The sequence below is a fragment of the Lissotriton helveticus genome, chromosome 1_1 (genome assembly GCF_964261635.1).
Source record: "Lissotriton helveticus chromosome 1_1, aLisHel1.1, whole genome shotgun sequence".
Classification (NCBI taxonomy): Eukaryota; Metazoa; Chordata; class Amphibia; order Caudata; family Salamandridae; genus Lissotriton; species Lissotriton helveticus.
Genome location: NC_136057.1, coordinates 1,297,578,425 through 1,297,597,240, shown reverse-complemented (window position 1 = coordinate 1,297,597,240; position 18,816 = coordinate 1,297,578,425). Strand labels below are relative to the sequence as shown.

The 18,816-nt window shown below is 44.5% G+C and overlaps 2 protein-coding genes across 5 annotated transcripts in view; one reads left to right on the top strand and one right to left on the bottom strand.

Annotated features, from left to right (window-relative positions):
- DSN1 (DSN1 component of MIS12 kinetochore complex) overlaps positions 1-13,736 on the bottom strand; it is a 293,642-nt gene extending 279,906 nt beyond the window's left edge. The window contains exon 1 of one of the 3 annotated variants that reach the window (XM_078681111.1): positions 13,511-13,736. Coding sequence is in view for 1 of the 3 variants with exons in the window: in XM_078681094.1 (XP_078537220.1) it covers positions 13,094-13,135 (42 nt within the window). In the remaining 2 variants the exon portion in view is untranslated. Of the gene's footprint in view, positions 1-13,093; positions 13,151-13,510 lie in introns of those variants that run through there. The other 2 variants (XM_078681103.1, XM_078681094.1) reach the window with 2 other exon arrangements.
- A 140-nt stretch (positions 13,737-13,876) lies between these two features.
- The window catches only part of MVB12A (multivesicular body subunit 12A), an 84,858-nt gene continuing 79,918 nt past the window's right edge, over positions 13,877-18,816 (top strand). For both annotated transcript variants that reach the window (XR_013608723.1, XM_078681132.1), the window contains exon 1: positions 13,877-14,013. The gene's annotated coding sequence lies outside the window, so the exon portion shown is untranslated. The remainder of the gene's footprint in view (positions 14,014-18,816) is intronic.

Below are 18,816 nucleotides of genomic sequence, written 5' to 3'. Positions count from 1 at the left end.
CTGCCCACAGTCCCTGGCTTCGCAACGCTAATTAGTTTGAGGAAGCAGCTGCTATGATGCAGGGACATGTCCAAATCTTTATCTGCCTCTGCAAGCACTGCTCCGTAGATTGCCTTGAGGGCCGGCCTTGCACGATAGGGCGCTACAAAATCCTGCTTTTTTACAATTATAGACTGTCCCATTACCACCTAAGCTCAGAGCCCTGCCGCATCAGCATACACCCCGCAGGCGCTTGTTTTACAATTATAGACTGTCCCATTACCACCTAAGCTCAGAGCCCTGCCGCATCAGCATACACCCCGCAGGCGCTTGTTTTACAATTATAGACTGTCCCATTACCACCTAAGCTCAGAGCCCTGCCACATCAGCATACACCCCGCGGGCGCTTGCGTCATCAGCCGCCCCACCCCCTTAAATGTATCACTCTCTGCCCACAGTCCTTGATGTCACTCAAAAAGAGGGCACGTGAAGTAAAAAAGCATTTGATTTTCAACGTTTTTCATGCTTTTGTTTTCCTCTGGGTGGAAAGTGCCTTGTGTTTGGTCCAGTTCATTGATTTATTGACTCATACATGAAGGCACTCAGTCACCAAAAGAACTGTTGTGCCATTTATTACCCTCAATACTATACCCCATAAGCTACCTCCGAGGGGTTCGACCATTTGAGTTGGCCTTTCAAGAGAAAACACCCAGTTTTAAATTCTGCCTCCCCCCCCCCCCCCCGACTCCCTCCCCCACGCATAATGTGATGAGGGGCCTCTCGGAGTCCCTCATATCTCACAGACGTTCATTGACCACCAGTCAATGTGCTTTTATGTCCGGTTCACTTTAAAAGCCAACTTCCCCGCGCACGTATACTTTAAAAGCCTTAGCCAAAATGTGCATTTCTATCTACTTTGCTTTCAAAGCATTCCACTTTGCTTTCAAAGCCTTAGCACAGCTTTTTTTTTTAAATGTCATTTTGGGGTGGTTGGATTCTCCTACGTTAATTATTCGTGCACGGCTTTTCATTTATTGGGAATAAAACACATTCCGCGCCCGCGGGGTGTATGCTGATGTGGCAGGGCTCTGAGCTTAGGTGGTAATGGGACATAGCCGTGCGCGAGTCAAACAAAACTGAAAATATGTCATGTGCTTGGGAATATTGCCATTCGCCCAATGTTTGTTAAATGGATGCTTTTGAAAAACGAACACTCCCTGTGTTCTTGCAGCAAGGTCAGAAACACTTTATTTAGTGTTTATAGTTTAAAAAATGCAGACAGCGCGGCTTGGTAGCACTTACATTCAAATGCTACCCTAAGAAGTGTTAGAAGGAAACAGACGAGGAACCACTGTGGCAGAAGGCAGACAGAGCCATCCTCTTTAATTCCGGTTTCCGCTCCGCACGGCATTTACCACTGTGTTGTTGAAGTCCCGAAATGTTGGCATATGGGTGAACGCCTGCTAAATGGACGACTCAAAAATGGAGGCATTCAAAATCTAACGAAAATTGTAAAGGGATTTATTTTTGGGGTAACATGGACACGGATATGATTTCATTTGTGTTTTGGTTTTACTGTGACTGTTTTAACATCGCTTTTGTTTATTATTACCTTGTGCTCTCTCTGAGAGATAACATGTTGCATTACAAATGCTATAGGTGTCACATTTGCGAAAGTTATAACTATTGGCATTGTAAATGACAAAGCTATTAATTTACCTATTTTAAAAAACAACACATAAATAAAAAAAATGTCATTTTTAAGACCAATAGCTCAAACTTTCCTAATGCGAGACCTATTGCATTTCCAATGCTTGTTTTGGGGGATTACATTTTGGAGGATATTCTTAATTTCCCAATTTCCACAAATAAGATCTCTCTCAGCAGTGAACCAAGAACATAATTGCAGGTATTTAAAGCGGGAGAGAGAACCCCCTGTTTTAGCTTTTAACACTTCCCATGGATGGACACGTCCTGTGATATTAACTCAAACCAAATGTCAATTCCTGCTCTCTTAATAGGGATGGCCAAGGTGTCATCTAGGCAAGCAGGAAGTCCTGGAGAGTCCCAGATTGGGGCAAAATTGGAATAATATCTTATTCCCCACTTTGTTTTCAAACCTTGCCACACCCTGAGAGCGGACCTCATTACTTTTAAATGTACCTTTTTGAAAAATCTGGGAGCACCAAACTTATACAAAAATCCATGGGGGGGAGGGGGGATGGAGCTACGCTAGCAACCAAGATGGCCGCGTAGGCTCCCGGCTCCGCCGACCTCCTTCTCCAGCCGGACGATCCGGTCTAATATCCTGAATTTCCGCCCACCTTTCGTGTGTATGAACCGGTGCAGAGTCTGATGGTGAAGTCCGGAGAATTTTACCGGCCCGAAGGACTGAGATACGTCGTGTTTTAATTTACGGCCTAACCCAGATCGTGAGCCGGGGCCTCGAGTACTGACCCAGCCGGGTTTCAGTTGATCAACATCGGCCGTGGGACACTGGTTGGGTCCGGTCTTTCGCTGTGGAACTTGTTTTTGCCCGATTTCGATGGCGGTCACTTGGTAGATATACCACCGCAGGAGTGGTGACAAAGCACGTCTGGGGCTGTGGGCGGGGGTCTCTGTCCCGGAGACCCGGTCTGCCGCCGCCGGGTTCGCTGGGTCGGAGTCCTCGCTCGCGGTAGCAGACTAACGGAGTGCTGCCGTGATAGTTGACAAGTCACCCTCTGTAACCGCCCGATTCGTTCTTGTCGGTTCCCCCGGAGAGACCCGGCTCTCTAGGGAAGGTGACCATGTTCGACGCTGATCGAGAGGGGAAGATTCGGGCAGAGTCCGAGCAGTCGCTGAAGACCGTTTTGGCCGCCATCGGGGCACTACATCAACAAGTGGACCGTATAGTCCACAAAATGATCGCCAGTCCATTAGTGACGAGAAGTATGAGACCGGGCCCAACTCCATTGCGAGATCAACAGCGAGCTATGAGCCCCACGGTGACCATCATGCCCACGAATATGGGCCCCGTGCAGAAAGAAATAATGAAGTCCCTGGTCAGTGTGTTTATAAACAAAAATGAGCCCATGGCCTTGGGAAAATTGCCATCTTTAACATCGCTACCGATCGAGGGAGGACCGGTTGGTTCTCCGTCCCTGGATACTGTTGGTACTTGTTTCCGGATCACAACGCCATTTTCCCCTCCCTGGCTGATTTATTGTGGTCGAGAAGGAAACGACATCGGGAATCGAACTGGGTGAGGGAGATCGTCAGGGATGGAGGAACCCACAGGGGCTTAATACTTTTGACTCTTTCCAGACTGATCTTTTCCGAAGTCTTGGTGCTCCTTGACTCTCCTGTTAATACGGTCGTTCGTATGGAAGGGGTTCGCATGAAAGATCAGAAGGGCCAGGGATGAGATTTACGGACTGGGGTTAAGATTGTGGCTTCAATACATGCGGGATTTGTCATCATTATGATCACGGAAAGTTGGGCGGTGTTTATGGCTTCCCCGGTCTGTTTTGTTGATGCTCTTTAAACAAGTTTTTAGCTAATTCACGGGGGTTGCTTGTTTCTGGCGGAGGGGAGGGAAGACTGGGAGCCTATATGAAGATATCCTCCTCCACACTTTCTTTTTCCTACTTTTAGAACCTAGTTAGATGGGGCGACAGACACGCTGCTAGTTGGGGTTAGGCGAAAGCCATATGCAGGGGTGCAGGGTGGGGGGATGGGGTGTTTTGTATTGTCTTTGTTTGTTTTTGTGTTCAACATCCTATTAATATCCTGATATCGGGTGCCTTCCTATGGGGTAATCCTGCTCGATGGGTGGACGGGTCCCAGGGGTGATATTGCTCGCATAGACCTGTAGAATGTATCGTGTGTTATTTTTGCATGATTGTTGCAGTCGTAGTTTCGCTTTTAGTTCTCTTGCCTTACGCACTCCTGCCACTTGGAAATCTCCTGTCTGTAACGCTCCGGTCTCTAGGGATGATGGGGTCTGTGATTAATGCTGACTGATCTGAAAAGAGCGTTTCTCCTGTTTTAACACGACCGCAACTATTCATAACATCGTCTTTGCCCTGGGGAACGCCCATTGATTTATTCTATGATGGTATAATTGTGTTATGTTCCGTGAAGTAAGGTACCTGTAATTGGTTTTTATGTTTTTTCACTTTAATAAAAAGATTTATAAAAAAAAAAAAAAAAAAGATTACATGAATTTTGAATTTCTAACAGTCCAGAGCACCACAAACGAGTTTGCTCAAATTAAATCAATAATCTTAGTACAAAGTGATAGCAAGCCACTACAACCAGAAGCAGAGGTACAATGTATTTAATTCATTGTCTCATCATTTCAAATTTATTTTATATAAACAATGTATTATTTCAATAAGTAAAAAGAGCAGTTGCCCAATTAGAGTGTGCAAAGAAGAGAGAGTGATCAGGGTGTTGGGTGAATAAGAAAGGAAAAGGAATTCACAGTAGTAATCATGCTGCAGAACTAAGGCTTGGCTCTTTACGTGTGCTGAACAAACGGCTATACGCTGCCTGAACTTGTTGGCAGGAGCGTTTTTCAGATGTACCTCAAAAGGAAGGAATTTGATTAAGGTACCACCGTGACAATGGCACACACATGAAATATTGTGCCCACCCCATAGACTTGATGATTAAAGCCCTTATTAAGGAGCCCAAATAGAAAGTATTGATTGAGGACCTTCATCTCGCTGCTTTTCCATTGGAGGGGTCATCGATATCCCTTGGTTGCCCCTTTTATCTTGTCCTGATGAAGACTCGCATGCCCCAGGTTCAAATGACCGGTTGGCCCTAAGACGAGTCGAAACGTCGACGCTATTATTCTTACCTTGGACCATTTATTTTTGACCTCACATAGTGCATATCATGGGCATGAATGTCCCTGTGAAACAATTTTGATTGTAAAGGTTAATTAAGTATTTTATGTTCGGCCAGGTACTCAATACGGCAAGAATTACATTACCGTTATTGTTTGCAAAATAATGTGAATTTGCTATGATTACTACTTATGTTCGGCCAGGTACGAACATAAAATACTTAATTAACCTTTGCAATCAAAATTGTTTCACAGGGACATTCATGCCCATGATATGCACTATGGTACTCAATACGGCAAGAATTACATTACCGTTATTGTTTGCAAAATAATGTGAATTTGCTATGATTACTACTGTGAATTCCTTTTTCTTTCTTATTCACCCAACACCCCGATCACTCTCTCTTCTTTGCACGCTCTAATTGGCCATATTTTTTACTAAAAAAAGTTAAACCCGGTTGACCCTCCTTCTTTACGCTCCATAGATCAACCAATCCGAGTTCATGCATCATGTTAATCATTGTCCGGCGCATGCGTAGAGTTGTAACAGAGCGACTAGGGTTAGACCTATCTTTGGAGGGATTAAGAAGGATGTTAAAATATCCTGCGATTATAATTGGCAGGGTGACTTCAGCCAATATGGCCTGTATTTTAAGTAAACAAGCCAGGTCATCAACATTAGCGCCGTAGTAGGACACTAAAGCTAGCTCCACCCCTCCAATCATCGCTTGTACCAATATCCACCTCCCAGATTGGTCAGATAACGTGTTTTTAATGGAACAATCTATATTAGATCTAAATAAAATTGCAACACCCTTGTTATGTACAGTTTGTTCTGAACAGTGAAAGCTCTCCACCTATTTGTATTTTCTGAACACGACTTTTGCTTCCAAATAGCCTAAATGGGTTTCTTGTAACAGAATAACTTGTGCAGAGGATTGTTCCAAATATTTCATTATTATCCTTTGTCTTCTAGGGCAACGAAGACCATTAACATTCCATGACAAGAGCTTTATTTCATTCAATGCCATTCTATATCTGGTTTCCTTTCAACTTTATATAGGGACTTTTTTTATTTTCTCCCACTGCAGCCCCACCCGTGCTCCCCCTGACTCCCTCCCAGACGCCCACCCTCTCTCCCACCCGTGAACCCATTTATCCTTTACTCCCATGGGGAACCCTCCCATTCCTTTGGGCAATGCCCTTAGACAGAGAACCCCCCCCCCTACATGTGACAAAAAACCAGCTTGATTCAATTAATTAATTAAATTCTTAGCTATACACCATAAACAACACATATACACAGCTAACCTACTCTGGAATGAGAGAGGAAAGAGGGAAGGTACTAAACATCATAACTTTAGCAGGTAGACTTATTGGCGTCAGATTTACGACTTCCTAACACTTACTGACACTTCCACCCCCACTGCTACCCTCTCCCCGGGTTTCCTCTCTGATCTTTTCTATTAGGGAGTCGACTTCTTCAACTTGACGGAAGTTATACGTGTGGTTGTTCCACATTATACGCAGCATTGCAGGAAATCTCAGCTGAGTCTTAGCCCCCAAAGCGTTCAAGATCGTCATTCTCTTTCCCATCTCCCAATGCTTAGCAGCCGTAATATAAGAGACATAAGAGCGGATTGAAAAAGAGAAAACAGTAGAGAAGGAGCTGCATTTTAATTGACCCGCTTTCAGGGCGAGTGATAAAATCCTCTCCTTCATGGTATATGTTGGAAAATTCACCAGAATTTTCCTGGGGCGTTCTCTTCCAGGGACTCCTTTGAATATCCGCACATAAGTCAACTCGTACTTCCTCTGAGTCTTTCAAGATGGTAGCCTTCAAAAGAGAGACAACAAAGTTCTTTAAATCGTTCCCTTCTAAATCTTCAGGGACATTTAAGATTTTCATGTTGTTCTTCCTTGAGTGGTTCTCTAACCGCTCTATGTCATCTTTCAGCTCTTGATTTTGTTTAGCCAAATTACTTAATGAGGCAGAAGATTTATTGAGGGCTTCTTTTATTTTTGGTAATTCCGCCTCGAGAGAATCCGTTCTTTGGGAGACCTCTTTTATCTTCTGAGCAAGTACATCGCATGAGGCCTGAATAGCTGCCTGGTTGGCCTCTGAGGTAGTAAATCTCCTATTGATGTCATCCTTCAGGCTTAGCAGAATATCGGCCAACGTCCCTGGAGGACCAGATATATCCAAAGAACTAGGAATAGAGCGAACAGACTGAATAGATGACGAAGGCGTTCAAGAGGAAGAAGATTGACCAGATAAAGGAGGATCATGTTTCTGCAGTTCCAAATGGGATCCACCCTCTTCCACCAAAGTTGTCGAAACATCAACATCGACCTGATCAGATTGCAGGACCTCTAGTGCTGAAAAGCTATTTGATAGCTCTATTGATGGGTGAACAGAAACCATATGAACCTGCACAGACGGGCTCTTCACAATGTCAGTGCCTGAATATTCAGAAGTTTCTCTGGGGGGGATGCGTATTTAACACGCCCGACTCCTGGTTCATAACAATATCAGGATCTGTATTTACCGAAATCAAAGTTGTAATTGGGACGGAAGCTGTTGCCATTTTCAACGCTGAAGATATATCTCTGCCCTTTACGTTGTTGTCTGTATGGTCTTTCTGCCCAGAGACCGCCGAGCTGGTGGAGGTAACTTTATAAAAAGATTTCAGAGAAGGCGTAATTTTAATTTTGGGGTTTTCTTTATGTTTTTTCTTACGCCCTCTACACTTGCCCGGGGAGTCCCCTCTGCAGCGTCACCAATGGATGAACCTACAACCTGTCTAGAGGTCGCCTTAACTACCACTATAGGAGGAGAGACAGTATTTGGATTTGTTATTAAAGCTAAGCTGCTGGGGGGCCTGTTGCGCAGCGTATACCGACAGATCCCAGGCTCAGAGAGAATTATTTTTTTATCAGAGCTCTCTTTGCTAACAGGTCTACTACCCACATCCTTCTCCATACGGTACAGTAAATTAGGTTCAGATTTTTTTAGGGAGTAACATACATATCCCCTAAAAGACGGGGGGATATATGATACTTATGATGGTCACCTTCCCCTGCTCATACATACATCCTTCGTTTTTATGAATGTTACATCCTACCTCTCCTTGTGGGGTTTTAATGTCCCGTAGGTCCTCCAAATCCTGTGTCCACGGTTCCTGCCAAGATATGTGGAGAAAAGGCGTCTGTGCTGTGCCCAAAGGTTGATGAGATTGATAAAGGAGGGCCCTCCGCCTCCACACCCCGGCGACAGCAAAAGCGTGACTATAGGGGAGCTCCTGCCCAGCGCTGCCCCCTCCGATCAACACCATCCGTGAGCCCCGCCTCCAAGTGTCGCGGGGTCACCGACACATCGAACACATCAGACCCCAAACTCAGCAGTCTCCCAGTCTGTCATGACAGCCTCACCGGGGTTCGCAACCGAGTGGGAGAACGGAAGACTGAAGACTGAGTCAGCAGGACCCCGGAGACACTGCAAGCTGCCGGGCGGGTTCCACCCGGCACAGCACGGCAAACGAAAAATCCAAGCGGGGCGGCAACGGCAACCGCGGGAGATCCAGGAAGCAAGACGCGAACATCCGCGCCCGACTCGCCGACAACCCGAACCCAGCGGCGCACAGACAAAGCACTCCAGCGAGAGCCAGCAAAGGCGTCGACCCGAGGGGGGGCGGCTCAGCTGCGAGGCCCGGAGAGCCCGCAGCAACCGGAAAGCCAACAGAGGGAGCGGCGGTCGGAGAGCAACCCTGGGCAGCAACCTGTAAGTGAAAACTCACTCCACTTCACTCCTTCTCGTTTTGTTTCGCGTTACCACGTTTCACGTTACCACATATTATTTATGACGAAGAAATCAGCACGAGTACTTAGCGTGTCATTTAGGTGTAAAGTCCATCTCCAGGGTCACATATCTTGGGAGTACGGGAGCGCTCTGTCACGGCCGTTAGCTTCCGGCCGCCATGTTCCCCACTCCAACCACCATATGTGCAGCTAAAGATCTTACACAGATCATATATAACAGGATCCCGGTTGGTGCGTATGGGGCGAGCGGAGAGTGGAGATTGTAGAAGGGAATGCGGAGAGCCTGGCAATTTTGTGCATATTCTTTAGCATTGTGGGATTATTCAGGCATATTGGATGAAAGTCCATGACGAGATGAAAGATGTATTGGGGGAGGCAATGCGACCGGAGGCTCAGAGGTGTCTGCTGAACGTGTGGGAACCTACGGATCTGAATGTGAGTCATAGGCAATGGGCTACACTTGCATATAAGGTGGCGAAACGAAATATAGCTCAGCTATGGGGCGCGAGTCAACCACCTCGGATTACCAGATGGGCCGAAGACTTGGACTGGTGTATGTTCAGGGAAAAGGCTGTATGTGGCCAGGGGGTACCCAGAGAAATGGGGAAGGGTCTGGGGGGGCTTGGAATAGTCACCGTGGTGATATCTGTGAACCACCAGCGCCACGAAAGGTAATGGAGGCGCAAGAATCCCCATGATCCCATATTATGTAAATAATTGTAAGTAATTCTGTACTTGTGACATGCGGACTAACACGATAAGAAAATGTGAATCACCTAATGCTTGTTTAATTTATTTGTATTAGGGTTTATTTCATTAATTTTGTCAATAAAAAGAACTTAAATTTTTTTTTTTTTTTTAAAGCAATAGATAGATCTGAGTTTGAACCAGTCAGGAAACTGGCGCTGCTGTATAACTGGCGTCAGAAGGGTAACGCATTTTTGACCATTTACCAGTGGTTACAGTCTGCTGGAACTGACTGGAATGTTCATGAGGAAGCTGTATGCAGATGAAGTAACCACTTCAAGTATGATACAAGTGTAATAGTGGAAAGGCACAGATTTTATACCAGGCGTCAGCTACAACATGAATCCACATAATTTCTTGGCTGAATTGGGATTATTAATTGCCACAAGAGAAATTGATGGTAATTCGCTACTCTGAAGAACCCAACACAATGGAAAAAGCCGATACTCCACAGGATGCACAAAGACATGCTGAATAGCCTACAACATATAATGCCAGCAAATTGAAAGAAAGCAAATGTGAGTTACGAACCACAGAGCCAATGGTAAGCGAAGATCGGAATGCATTCCCATAGAAGCTTTCTGAATGTCTCCAAGAGGTCTTTAGGAACCATACAACAGAGTTGTCTGGTAGGTTTCCACCAAAAAAAAAAAAAAAAAAAACACTGGTGGCTCTTCTATAGCAGCACTGTTTACTCTTAATCTATGGAGGTACTCACTGTGGCTAATAGAATTAGAAGGATCTTAAGGCACAAACACCATACTTTGACGCGGAATACTGCTGATTGGTTTTAAGAAGCCATTGTTTTATGAAGTAGAACAGCAAGCAGGAAAGAATCGAGATAAATTAGCATATGGGATTACTTGACGGAATTTACAAGGCACACCGGACTGCCCACAACAAATTCAGCATATGAGCCTTTGTGCTGCCGACCAATGCTGTCTGCATCAGCTCTTCTGCCTTATGTTTTCTGTTTTTTGAAGGCCACTGCCTAATCACATGCTAATGTTCCCCCTTTTTTTTATCCAAGCCAGATTAGCTCCAGGTAGGAGGTAATTGATGTCTGCTAAAGCCGCGTGAGCTCTTCGAAAAGACAGAAGTAATGTGTTGCTGAATGAGCTTGACTCGGAGCAGAGGAAGAGTTGGTAAAAGAAATCTGTTCAGTCTTCGAATTTTAGAGGGTGAGACAGAGGAAAGCGACCAAATCCAATTTCACGCAGGCATTTGGTGTCCCGGGGACGGACCCTTGCATTGTAAAAATGTTCACTATTGCTCGATGGCGCCTTGCAAACACTTTACGCAACGTTAATACCAACAGGACGAACTGGACAAAGCAGACAAAATAGCACTCTGTTAACAAGTGGGAGAGGTGGGGGTAGTGCGGCCAAGAGCACACACCCTTGCGGGAGCGAGCAGGCGCACCATCTGTTTGCAAGTTAATTACAAACAGATGTCGCCAAAGCTCGCTCCCGCAAGGGAATCGCCAAACGTGTATGTGTTGCCATTAAAAGCAATGAAACGCGTGCAAGTTTTTGGCCTAAAAAGCAAATCAAATCCAAGAGGTTTCCTCCTATGCAACAAATGCGCTCTGCGTAGGCGAGACCTAAAAAGGAAATATAGCGCTGTTGTAGCCCCTCAGATCCTATAGGGATAAGATAATCCAGTGCGCTAATGCACTTGCCGCCAATAAATTCCTATAATCTCCGACTTGGAAAGTACAAATCTTGTCAAACGCTCATTTTTGATACAAGAGTGGGACACCTTGTACGTCCTACCATCAATATAAAAACTCAGAACTGCTCAGTCACAGTTCTGGATAAACAGAACTGTTATATGAGCTTCAGATAAATGTGGTCTATTGGGACATTTCGAAAGACAGAACTCATAACTCACTAATATTATTAGCTGTTGATCAACTAGCAGTTGGGGTGGTGTTCTTTTATCAGTAGTTCTGAAAACCAACAGCCACAGTTTTTACACCTGTGACTCTGTAGGGTAGTGAACATGATCAAAAATTTAAATGGTGACGCAGTGCAAAAATGAGAAACGGAGGAGGGTGATTAGAGGAGAGTGTCAGGATAGAAAAGAGGATGGTAAATGAAAAGAAAAAGAAGGATAAGACATGGAATGGTTAAGAAAGATATAGATGAAATAAGAGTAACAGAGTGAGTGGAAGGCGCCAGATAACTATAAAAAGATGTTGATTAGAATAACGTAGGAGGGTGTTGACTTAAATAGGAGAAGGCGAAGAAGATGGTTCTAGAGGTGGACAAAGAGGAATGAAAGAGGAGTCTGGGAAAGCAGGGTAATGGTGAGCAATTTGGGTGATTGGTAGGCATGCACTGAAAAAAGGGACTGAGATTGGAGAGGAGTATGAATTGGTGAAAGTAGAAGATAAAGCTGGTGAAGTATGAAAACGATGAGAAAGGAAGATGATCAGATTGAATGGTGATGAGCAAACGATAAGTTGTGGGGGAAGAAAAGGAGTGTTAAGAGGAGAGTGGTAGAACACAAGGGCAGGCAGGTGATGGGCTATACTAATGGGAGAAAAGAAGAAAACGGGAAAGATGGAACATGCTAGTCATAATTTAGAAAAGAGTTCAGTTTTGAAGCGTGCACATGAGATGTAGGTGTCCTCTGGGTTTGCCCTAAAATGCATTCTGCTCAAGGAGCTGATAGTCAAATGATGGTTGAAAAACTAGCCACCGAATTGAGAGTCCAGTTGTCAATCCCGGAAGCTGTACTCTTAGCACAGTGGGCAGCTAAGGGTTGAAACAGACCCTACATTTGATATTTGGTTGGTTCAGATTAGTTTTATCTTCCAATTGTTAATGCTATTATGTGTAGTACATGTAGTAGACACTATCCACAACTTTAAAAAGCTGCATAGGCCATTACTATGTTTTTAAATCATGTATGGCTGCCAAGTCTTTGTAGATGTTCAGAATTCTCATGAGCACATTAAACACATATTTCAGGACTTCGTGCTGCTACTATTCAAAATGTTAAAGGGCACCAGTGAAGAACAGGTAAAGAGCAGCAGGATTGCAGGGGGCAAGTTGACACATACACACACCCACACAAGCACAACCAATTTTACGAAAGCAGCACGCTTCCTTTACATACACAAAATCGTTATCCTAGAAGGCGAAACTGACAGAAGAGGGTGGAGAGAGTCAAGGTTGAAGCCGATAGAAGGAGGAGATTGTGAAGCAGTGAGAAGGAAGGGTTATAGGTACAAAAGAGTGAGGAGATGAGGGAGGATAGGAAGAGAGGATGGTGAGGTGGAGAGAAGGAGGCTGGTGAAGTAGAGAATTAGAGGAGGGCGGAGAAAAGTTGGGTTACATAAAGAAAGAAGAATGCGGAGGAGGCACAGAAAGAGCATGGAGAGGTGGAGAGAGTGCAGCAGAAAGAATGAGGCGAGAGAAAGATGAGTGTGTGTCGAATAGAAGCCAAGGAGAGATGTGGCGAGGCAGAAAAAGTGGATGGTGAGGTGAAGAGAGAGATGGAGGAGGTGGAGAGAGCGAGATGGAGGAGGTGGAGAGAGCGAGATGGAGGAGGTGGAGAGAGCGAGGAGGTGGAGAGAGAGATGGCCGAGTTGGAGAGAGAGGGGTGAGGTGGAGATGGCTGAGTTGCCCCCCCCTCAACAAAAACCCTCCAGGACACCAGGGAGATGCTAAGCAACTACATTCATCTAAATGGCCCACTCACGCTTTTCTTGGCTCTCCCGAGCCTGCAAATGGTCCATTTCATGATAAAACCTCATGTTTTTCAACCGCCAACCTAAGGATGCAGGGAAGCATATACTTATATTTGCAAGGTATACGTGAAAATATAGGTCGAGAATGGATAGTCGTCACCTTTGCGTGAAAAAATAAAAAAATTCTAAAAGTAACCTTCTTCATATCAGACTACTTGACAGAATACACCCGCATTTACAGCATATATAAAGTGGCTTAGAACAACAGCGGTCATCAAACCTGACCAGCAGTAGTAACTTATTTTCTGACTGAGCCAAAAGCGTGCTTCCGTACGTCATCAAACCGCGACATGCCATGAAGGAAAAGCGTCAAACCCTGCTTTCTTGGCCTATGTCTCTATGCGGCGTCAAGTCAAAATCGTGAATACCTACAGGACCAGGAGTACGCCACCGGCTTTCCTATCTCAGCCATATACCGTTCCTTTTCGAACTTCTCCGTGTTAGTTGAAGCGCGCTCAATGGAAACAGAAGGCAGACTTGCCATCACGACACAATCTGGCGACCATTTTGGAACGGTACATCCTGCGCGAAAACAGCAGCAGTAGCCGAACATAATACATCACCCCTTTCGCGAGGAGTGCAATGACGTTCTTGTTACACTGCCGTTCTTTCACTAAGAAAGAGAGAATTCACAATACAACCGAATGATTACTTCGCTCGCCAGCAGTGACTGACGTCAGCACGTCTTTAGACGCAATGAACTGCGCTTGACTCCTTGGGATTTATAGTTTTAAATTGGTAAAATAGTGCGCATGCGCACTGTACAAGTACCAGCCTCAGAAGTCAGAACTTAAGTTTCCGTACAACTACGAAGTTACTATTGCCCCGAGGGGTCCCCGGAGAGCGGGACTCACACTGGAAGTAAGGCAAAGTAAGTGTTTCGGCGTAGGTAAGTGCTAGAATGGGCAGGTAAACCTTTGGTGTGTGAACGGCACCTAAACAGATTAGGAAACACCTGTAACAGGTAATCTGTAGCAACCAGGAAATGCCATTGATGGTTAACTGAGACCAATAAGAACGCGGAAACATATTAAACAGGGGATGCAAGCTAATATGGTCCAGAAAATACGTGTGACAGGTAACCTGGATTATGCTGCATATAATGCTTTACATTTTATGACCGTACTGTTTCATTATCTTGTCATTTTTACACATGCTAACACTGTATAGGAAAGTGTTTCACTTCATTAATACCAGTTCAATACCCAAAGACCGCAATAAGCAACAGAAAGATGACCAGTTAACATTTGCGAAGGGACTTCCTCTTTGCGTCAAGGAGTGTAATTGTGTTGTTCAGTAACTTTTGATCCATTTTAGCTAGACATTTTTTTTGGGTTAAAATCTGTGGATAATGCAGCAGAGGATGGATTATGTGGCAAATGCAGCTAATCAATAACTATGCAGAAAGCACCACAGCAGCAACATCGTATAATGCCAGGGTCTCTGAATATAGACAAAGAAAATATTGATGACTGCATAACTGTACCAATAGGGTTAATTGACCATATGCATAAGTAAGACTTTTTACTCCTCAGAAAAAAAAGGAGACAGCTGTGTCTCACAATTACATTTTATAATTATGAGTGTGTGGGCACATAACCCAGTTTTTTGATACACATTTTTTTTGAATGACCTAAACAGAATGCAATATAAAAGTGAATACTGCATGCATTGGTCAGTGTTGGAATAGGTAGTTTTGAGTTCTGTATAAGTATCTTTCTAGTCGAACATGAAAACGGATTTTTCTCACAGTTGATCCCTTCCTAAATGTAAACTGATATTTTATTATTTTATTTACCAGCATCAGAATTGAATATTGATTCTTCTTGTCATAGAGTTCCGCTTCAGTAGTTGGTTCTGGTAAATATAGCGTACCCCACTTATTCATGCCCTAAATATGCACATTTTGTCTAAGACACAGACATTATATAGCTCCACAGGTGTCTGCGCAGACTTGTGATTCATTTTCTACAAATTATGGTTTTAATACAGTGATCTGTAGAATACACATAATCATCTTTGTGGAACTTAATCACCATTAATGTTCCATCACACGTGTGCAGCACACTTAATCAAAATACTTTCTTAGACCTGTGTCTGCTGTAATATATACATTATTTCCCAACAAGACTGGTGGCAGTTTACCTGCAGCAAACCTCTTCAGACCTGATGATGACCACGTGTGGTTACTCATTGTAGGGTAAAATCCTGCACATTTTAAGGACGATTTTGGTTGTCAACTTCCCAAATCAGTGAATTCTAGGACACTGATATCGAAGCAATGTAATCAATTAAGTTGAAAGATATTTCTGGAAAAATTATAATTTTCGACAAATGTAAGTAATAGTCTCTGAAAACGTAGGAAAACAGTGAGAAAAGCCATGTTCCTGTATATTGAGTCCTGAATTAATAAGACTGCAAACACTTAAGGCAATCAGTGCATTTTCGCTGAAATATTAAACCGCAGACATCACATGTGAATATACATTTTGATCTGGGCACACCATCTTTTTGCTTTAGCATTTTCAAACGGCAGCTCAGAGTAACATCATTATATCCTTCAGTGTTACTTCAAACATATATTTGTCTGTCAGATACAGCTATGTCTCAAAAATGTTAGACAAAGGATATGACATATGCAATTGGATTATTAGCAGCCCAAAATATAACATTAAAACATTCAGTGATGCGTTTAGAAAGTTGATTACTTCGAATTTTGATTTATTAGTTTAAGTTTTTGTGACATTTGTGTGTTTAAACATCTGACTTAGCTAATGCCAAAATGTTGGGTATTTACATTTTTTTAAGTATTACTTCTTAGCACGATACATTGTGCTAATTGTTCAATCTAATCTTTTCACCTGTTTATTTATATCATGCAAAACTGCATTTCAATAAACTAATATCTACGCAAATAAGCTCATGATTCTAAAAGCTTATTGTAAAACAAAGTTACCCCCTTTTTTGTTGATTTTTCTATTTTTTTCTATTCAATAGCAACTCCTATTGATGTATAGTAGTCACTTGCATGTGGTCAAATAATTATAACTTTGAATCACAAATATATCTGCACAGAAAAATGTCTCAGTATGCTTTACCAGGAAACACATATCAGAAAGGGCATGGATGAGAACAAGCACCAGGCACTGGTCCTCCTTGATCTCTCCGCCGCCTTTGACACGGTGGACCACACCATCTTACTTACCCGTGTCAAGGCGGCTGGTATCGGGGGATCAGCTCTCGTTTGGCTCTCCTCCTTTCTGAGGGACCGCACTCAGGCGGTTCGGCTAGGCAACTTCACGGCCACTCCTCTCCCCGTCACGTGCGGTGTTCCCCAGGGTTCCTCTCTTTCCCCTCTGCTTTTCAATCTCTATATCTTTCCTCTCATTTTCGCACTCCAGCAGCTGGAGGTCACCGTTTATAATTACGCGGATGACCTCCAGCTCATCTTTGATCTATCCCCCTCTCCTCTCTCTGTCTCTAACTTCCAGTCAACTATGACTTTCATCAGGGACTGGATGAACCACAACCACCTCAAGTTGAACCCGGATAAAACCGAGCTGGTTCTCACGGGTGGTTCATCCAGCCCCTGGAACTCTCTCTTCTGGCCCCCCTCTCTCGGCCCCTCACCTACCCCTTCCACCACAGTCAAAACACTCGGTGTAAAAATAAACAACCAGCTCACTCTCCATTCACAAATTAGTTCCGTGGTATCCTCTTGTTTCCTCACTCTCCGCACTATCCGCTCTATTTCCCGCTTCTTTTCCCCCCAGGCACTCAAGATCATCATGGCCGCACTTGTGATATCGCGACTGGACTACGCAAACGCTCTCTACCATGGTATCCCCGCGTACAGCTTGCGTAGACTCCAGATTATCCAAAACCAGGCAGCTCGACTGGTGTATGGCCTTCCTCGTTATCACCATTCCACCCCCCTTCTCAGGGAGCTTCACTGGCTCCCTGTAAAAGAACGCTCCCTTTTTAAGATCGGCTGTATGGCCTTTCAGGCCCGCCAGGGCACTGCCCCCGCTTTTATCACTTCACTAATCCATTCGTATTCGTATGTTGCCAGGTCACAGCCTCCCCCTTACCAGCGACCAATTCAGATCTTTTTCATACTCTGTGATGGCTTCGATCCAGTAAATCAACAGAGTCATCTAGGCAAGTACTACTCTGGTCACTGCCACTGGACAGATTTATCTGCTCTGAATATTGTGTTGCCAAATCCTCACATGATGATGCTGACTGTTCTGATGGGGAAAGAAAATCCCCTGATTCTGCATCCTGGGGTTGTTTGATTATCCGCTTAAAGATGAACAGATTGTATATCATCCAGCGGGCTCCCCCCAACTGCACTGCAATCCATGCCTCCTGTATCTCCTGTTGTTGTTCTTATACCAGAAAAGCCTCCATTAACAATAGGATTTTTTTAATGAGCTCTCATCGCAGCCATTTGCCTGCATTATGCCACTCCCTTAACCGGTTTCCTCAGCCGCCATCGGGTTTGCTGAATTCGTTTGTGCCATATTCAACTCAGCGCTATCCCCGGCATGTAGTGTCAGAACAACCTTCAGACATGGACAGATTTTTTTGCCTTTCCGTTTCTCTTTAGCAGCAGAAAAAATTGCTGGAATAGTTTTGTTAGCGGCCATATCTCCTTTAGCTCTTACACTGTTTGAGTCATTCTTTACATTCTTGGCCGGATTACCCGAATTACCCACAGTTTTATCCCTCACTTCAGTGCTGCCATCAGCATTGTCATCTTCTTGAATTTGCGGCCTCCCGCGCGTTCCCTTCGGCGGCATTCCTTGCACAAACACCAGCCACCCTCCACAATCACAAGTGTGGCCCCAGGTGAGGTCAATCGAGGCGTTTCGCAGCCAGTGTGCAGTAACCGCCCACCGGCTCCGAGGGCCCTTGTTGACCCCCTCCGTGAGTGCAAGCAGTGTTTGCAGCATTGACCGAGCAGACAGAAGCAGCTCGTAATAAGCCCTTCAGGTTCCGTATGTATCCAAAGATCCAGAGATCTCCCTTTCACTGGTTTAGAGAAGACCGCAGATATTTGCTGTAACCGCTGGCTTAAACTATCTCAGTCACCCCTCCTTCCTCTAGCAAATCCATTTTGCCAGCTCTGGCAGGAGCGGTTAGCTCACATGTCCACTCGCGTGGGCGCCATCGTGCCTCAACCAACCCCTGCCCTTAACCCTTTATTATTATTATTATTATTATTATTATTATTTTTTTTTAAACTAAAATTCACCTTACCTTTTCACGTCGTCTCCTCTCCATCTTCCTTGGTGACGTCAGACGTTGTGAAGAGGAAGCAGAAGTTTCTTTCCGTTTCCTCACAAACAACGCCGATTGCCTCCGCTTCGTCACATCAGGTGCGTTTTTTAGGGGGGGGGAGAGCCCCCTTTTTCTTTTTTTAGCCTTTACCATACATGCCTTTACTACGTATCTCGTAGTAAAGGTATGCGTGGTAAAGGCTGTCGTGGTACCCACGCATGCGTTGTAATGCATGCGTGGTAAAGGTTTGCGTGAAAACGGCCCATTGTAGTGGCCGTTTCCCGCCTCCTGAGCAGGTACTCGTACACATTGAGGAACAGGGGGGCGGATGTCTTACTAGCTGTCCTAGAAGAGATAGGTCGACCCTACAATGCCTAATCTTAGATGG